This window comes from Oncorhynchus keta, chromosome 19 (assembly GCF_023373465.1).
Source record: "Oncorhynchus keta strain PuntledgeMale-10-30-2019 chromosome 19, Oket_V2, whole genome shotgun sequence".
NCBI classification, from domain to species: Eukaryota; Metazoa; Chordata; class Actinopteri; order Salmoniformes; family Salmonidae; genus Oncorhynchus; species Oncorhynchus keta.
In genome coordinates this window covers 36148927-36154765 of record NC_068439.1, presented here as the reverse complement: position 1 = coordinate 36154765, position 5839 = coordinate 36148927, and the positions used below count along the sequence as shown (strand labels likewise).

At 40.5% G+C, this 5839-nt stretch overlaps 1 protein-coding gene across 1 annotated transcript; it reads left to right on the top strand.

The window, feature by feature from the left end:
• The first annotated feature begins 645 nt into the window (after positions 1–645).
• LOC118398154 (tumor necrosis factor receptor superfamily member 11B-like) lies at positions 646–3716 on the top strand. Its single transcript, XM_035793219.1, has 4 exons — positions 646–779; positions 909–1290; positions 1797–1979; positions 2077–3716. The coding sequence occupies exons 1-4, from the start codon at positions 774–776 to the stop codon at positions 2412–2414; spliced, it is 909 nt and encodes a 302-aa protein (XP_035649112.1). The 5' UTR covers positions 646–773; the 3' UTR covers positions 2415–3716.
• The last annotated feature ends 2123 nt before the right edge of the window (positions 3717–5839 follow it).

Here is a 5839-nt window from a genome sequence, read left to right as displayed (position 1 = left end):
AAATACATTGACACCTTTCTGTTTTCTCAATGACATTCAATTCAGCACTGAAAAAAGTTGCAATTTTAAGTTTGTTCCACCTGAGCAAGTCTGACCACAAGTCACAGACCATTATTATGAGGCACCAAATGTTCTTGATGGATCCATTTTGTCTTCTTCGAATGCTTCTTAAGGGGTAAAGTAATCAGATTATGTAATTAGGAACTGTAACATGATTACATTTAGAAAGTAACCTACCCAACCCTGTTTGTAGGCTAATAGCAATTATGCATGGTGAGAGGTTCAGGAAGTTCATTAATATATTATTTGATATATCCTTCCTCAAGGGTTCACATTTCCTCCTATGAATAGACTAACAAGAACAATAACTAGTATTTATTATCAGTGCAATTAATGCATGATTCCATGACTAGCCTAACATCTCAGGCATTTCTAACAGTAAATTAATATGAGAAGAACTCTGCATAAAATGCATATGCTATTGAAGCATAGAAATGGTCAATTCAGTAGAATAGGGGCTCTATTCAATCTGCGGAGGCGAATGCTCCTGCTTTAGCAGAGACTACAGGAATTTGCAACGTTTCCGCTTGGTTAAAATGGGTTACTCATACCAACGTCAACACGTTTAACTGACTAATAGGCTATGTTAAAACCAACCTCAGTGACGCCCAATGCGCTTGCATAGGCGCGCACTTAAATAAGCGGTCTTGTTTCTGGACCAAAGAAATCAAGCATCTATTTGAATCCAAAGGAGAGGTGCATTAGCCTACATAATGACGGTATGTAGAAACATATGCTTAGTCTGTATGAAAACGGTATTTTTAGTTCATTGCAATTAATTGAATATGAATTTGTGAACCTGCTGTATAAACAAAGTGAATGACAACCTGTCTGTTCTATCTCTACAGCTCTTTTTTATGTTGATGCTAGTCAGTGCTGATGCCAGTATGGCACTACACGCCCGAACTTTCAAAAACGATGATCGTTACTCTGGTCTTTCGTTAGTGTGTGACCGCTGTCCACCTGGAACGTACCTCCGCGCGCCCTGCAGTGCAACGCGAAAGAGCGACTGTGCGGAATGTCCCAATGGGGCATACACTGAATTTTGGAACCACATCTCCAAGTGCCTGCGCTGCAGCATGTGCGCCGAGAACCAGGTTGTCAAGCAGGCGTGTTCTCCATCCAACAACTGCGAGTGCGAGTGCAAGGAGGATTACTACTTCAACGAGAGATACGAAGCATGCATCAAACATAAAGAATGTCCCCCCGGGTATGGAGCGAATACTACAGGTATGGCTAAAATAGAGGCCGCGTTTTACATACAGAAAATGTTATACGCCAAATGACTATTTCCACTTAATCTATTTGATTTAAACACTTTCTTATCATCACCGTTTACAGTCTATAGTTCCATATTCATAGGTTGCATGTTCAGATGTCTCAGTCTCTCCTGATTGTGTTTGTCTTGGTTTGGATTGTAAAAATGGCATTTTGGTATCAATAACAAATCTGCGAATTAAGATGGATTAAAGGGATACTTCAATTATTTCATTTATGTAGATATGGTTCATTTCCACGAAAGCAGTCTATAGACATGTAGTGACTGCAATACACACTATGGTTTAGTTAAACTAGCCACGCAAACAATTAGCAAACATGCAAATCAATTCCCCCGTTCAGCATGTACCGAATGTCAAACCCAAATCAAATCTTAAATGGATTGTGTTCCTCATTTAATTGGTAAAACATGATTTTGAGATGAATAACGTGGCACACATTTCAAAATATTTCCTCAGGTACACCACAACAAGATACAGAATGTGTGCAGTGCCAGGCCGGATTCTATTCTGAAGTTTCCTCCGCAAAAGCGACCTGTCTAGCGCAATCAAACTGCAAAATTGGTGGACTGCGCGTGGTTCTGAAAGGCCAGGACTGGCACGATAAACTGTGCGCCTCATGCCATGACCTCAGAACTCGTGGTAAAACACATTTTGAATAACAATATTTATAATGAACTAATCATTTGTGGCCTCTACTGAGTTTAAGTTTCCCAACCATGTTTTTTTAAATTTTCAGATGGAGCTGAATATCTGCATGAAATCCTCCCTACGTTCTTCATTCAACTTCACCAGACAATGGGAATCAAAAGAATGCGTCGGTTAGCAATGAGGCTGCCACAAGAGGGAGGCAAGAAACCGCTCATAGGAACGGTCATGAAGCTTAATAGAAGGGGTATTCACGACTTTATGAACAGTTGGGACCAAGGTGCAGGGAACGATCAGGTTAGGAAACTTCCTGAGGTGTTGAGGAAGATAGGGGCCTTCAACATGGGAGACAAACTAGAGCGTAAACTGGCATATATCGACCAGCAATCCAAACTCTGTGAAGAGTTAGTTGAAGTAGCCCAAAATTAGTTCAAGTAGCCTGTCATCCCCATCTTCTGAATAACATATTGAGCAGGACAGCAAAAAGTTATTCAGTTCAACAGGTGTCCATTCATTTTAAATGGTCCATATAGGGTATGTGGGCTATACAGTCTAGACCAGGGTTCTCCAATAGGTTGCCCGTGGGCCAAATTCTGCGCTTGGTTTTTTTATTTGACCACACAAGTTCTGGGCAAAAAAGAAGAAGATGTTTTTTATAGGCCTATATAATTTTCTTTGTTGGACATAAAATATTGTAATATCACCAGGAATCAGCTCAAAGTCATTTTAATTTAGGAAATCTGTTCCCAAGTATTCCTACACATACATAGGGGTATACTGTATGTGATTGTATCCCAATGTGATCAAGGTTTGAAATTATTCTGCTTTTGTCAAACACTATATCTGTTTGGGATTCTTGCGGTCGATTTGCAGTGTACAAATGATTTAGAACTATTCAAAAAACATTCCTTACCCCAGGATATTTCAACTGGTGACTATCCGGCAGAATAAAGAAAAAAGGTGCTCTCAGTTTCTGCATAAATCTGATAGATTTCTTGATGGGACAAACCAGCTTTTTCTGTTAAGCTGGGCTGAATCGCGTTTGGGTATACCTTTTTTCCCATTATTTATAACTGTGTTGCGGCCCCCCGACCATGCACTCAAGGAAAAATCGTCCCAAGGCTGAATGTAACTGGGGACCCCATGTCTAGATATATTGTTTCACTGATTGTTTCATTAAATGTATCATGTTCCTACCTCTGTTGCAATCAATGGTTACGCCTTCAAACACACACACACACACACAAAATGTTGCTGTTATGCAAACATGTTTTGTGATTTTGTTGCATTTTAAGAAAGATTTCAAGATTTAAGAAATATTTTTTTATTTATTTAAGGCACACTTTTTGTATATGGAAAATGTTCTAATATAGTATAAGATAGAATCCATAAAGCTGTCCTTAAATGCTTCTTGCAATAATGTTTCTTCCTTTTCATGTAATTGTTCATGTGAGACACAAGGACTTTGGGCTACTCTTACATAAATGTCTCTCTACACTTCAAAGTAGCATTTTTTTTTATTTGTGAAAAGTTGTCTTTTTTATTTTGCTTTAAACTTTACACAGCACATATGTTTGCAGTAATCTCGGCACCCATAACCAAATAGACTATCTTTCGCACACGTAGATATACTATACAGTACAAGTTTCTGATCTGCTAAAGCCATTTTTCACTGAGTGTTACCCATGGAATGTGTAATCAGTTCAATAGTCAATAAAACAATTCAACATACACGCTTGACTTCCTTGCCCTGCTTCGTGAAGAGTTTTCATTATTATTTCAGCTGAAAGATTTACATTTAATAACTTGACATAAGCATTGCTGTATCCACTCAAATAACAAACTCTCAATTTACGCAAATAATCTGCAATGAAATAATCCAGGCAATAGCCCAACTATTGTGTGAGTCATCGCTTACTTTTAGGCTACAGACAATAAACTGAGATCTAGATCTAAAGATCTGCTTTAAAGAAGTGCTCCTCTGTGTTCTCCCCGGTCATCATCACCTAGGAAATATCATCAAATCAAATGTATTTATATAGCCCTTCGTACATCAGCTGATATCTCAAAGTGCTGTACAGAAACCCAGCCTAAAACCCCAAACAGCAAGCAATGCAGGTGTAGAAGCATGGTGGCTAGGAAAAACAACCTAGGAAGAAACCTAGAGAAGAACCAGGCTATTAGGGGTGGCCAGTCAGTCCACTGGCTGTGCCAAGTGGAGATTATAACAGAACATGGCCAAGATGTTGAAATGTTCATAAATGACCGGCATGGTCAAATAATAATAATCACAGGCAGAACAGTTGAAACTGGAGCAGCAGCACAGCCAGGTGGACTGGGGACAGCAAGGAGTCATCATGCCAGGTAGTCCTGAGGCATGGTCCTAGGGCTCAGGTCCTCCGAGAGAGAGAAAGAAAGAGAAAGAAAGAGAGAATTAGAGAGAGCATACTTAAATTCACACAGGAAACCGGATAAGACAGGAGGGGTACTCCAGATATAACAAACTGACCCTAGCCCCCCAGTGTCTCCTGACCCCTTCTGTCTCAGCCTCCAGTATGTATGCTGCAGTTTATATCTATTAACAGCAGTTGATATCAGTGCAATTGGTGAGTTGTAGCATACATGTTAGAATAAAAAATATACACAGTCTGATTGTGCAATGTTGGTTAAAATGGTCTAGCAAGCTGAAGGCTTCGATATACTGGACATCAGGGGACTTTATGGTTCTTATTCCAGTTTAAAATGGCCAAGTAACTTTTTTGTTTGTTACTTAGGGATATAACCCCACCCACTTTGCCAAAGCACAGCCCCCACACCACTAGAGGGATATCTTCAACCACCAACTTACCATCCTGAGACAAGGCCGAGTATAGCCCACAAAGATCTCCGACACGGCACAACCCAAGGGGGGGGCGCCAACCCAGACAGGAAGATCACATCAGTGACTCAACCCACTCAAGTGACGCATACTCAACACAGTGTTGTACTATTTGCTTAGTCATCACATGCTCATCAGTACATTTTACATTTTATCAGGCTTCATCACAACCCCTTTTCGTGTGATATACCACATACAGTACGTGCCCACACTTAAGGATTTTCACCCCACATTTTCGCCCCTTAAATGCGCAGTCATGGCCATCATTATCACTGACTGTGCACAATGTCATCCACATAACCAGACAAATAGGCTGTGTAATCTCAGTAATACTGACAGACGCTGCTGGAGGACATACTTTTCTGATGAACGATTAGGGAGTGTGTGTTAGGCAAGCAGTGTGTCACACCACCCTTGTTTTTAAAGACAGATGGCCTTCAGATGCTTTGTCATTATGTAAACACAGCAAAACACTGAAGGCTTTTTATGAGTAGAAGGAAAAAGGAAATAGTAGCTGAAGGGGAATTTGAGCATAGTTGTATTCACTTCAATGCATAGCAGCTGGCTCTGGGAAAGTACAGTAAAACTGTATTATACCCTGCTGAGAAGTGACAAAACAGCTGTTTGTGTTTCAGGATACATACCTTGTAGGGACCCGGGATCCGTATTGGCCCCGTTCTGAGTACGGATTCGGACCATGGCTCGCATGGAAGTTAGAGAGGCGGACCAGTAGCTGGAAGGTTCAAGCCCAGGGCCTGGCGATAAAAGTCTGGTCTCTGCTCCCAGGCACCATTCACTGCCGTTGTGCCCTTGAGCAAGGCACTTAATAACCCAGCCACACTGATCTGCAACTGACACTATGCTACTCCTATCCTTGTGTGTGTATGTAATGGAGGTTGGGTATTGTGACAATGAATCAAGCAATTTCAATTGTAAAAAAGAGAATGTATTTTGATGTATTTATACTTTTTTTACA

Bases quoted from the DNA above. Each gene is read 5' to 3' on its own strand.
- LOC118398154 (XM_035793219.1), top strand. The intron at 1,291-1,796 runs GTATGGCTAAAA...ATATTTCCTCAG, and splicing joins GTATGGAGCGAATACTACAG to GTACACCACAACAAGATACA. The intron at 1,980-2,076 runs GTAAAACACATT...TTAAATTTTCAG, and splicing joins CCATGACCTCAGAACTCGTG to ATGGAGCTGAATATCTGCAT.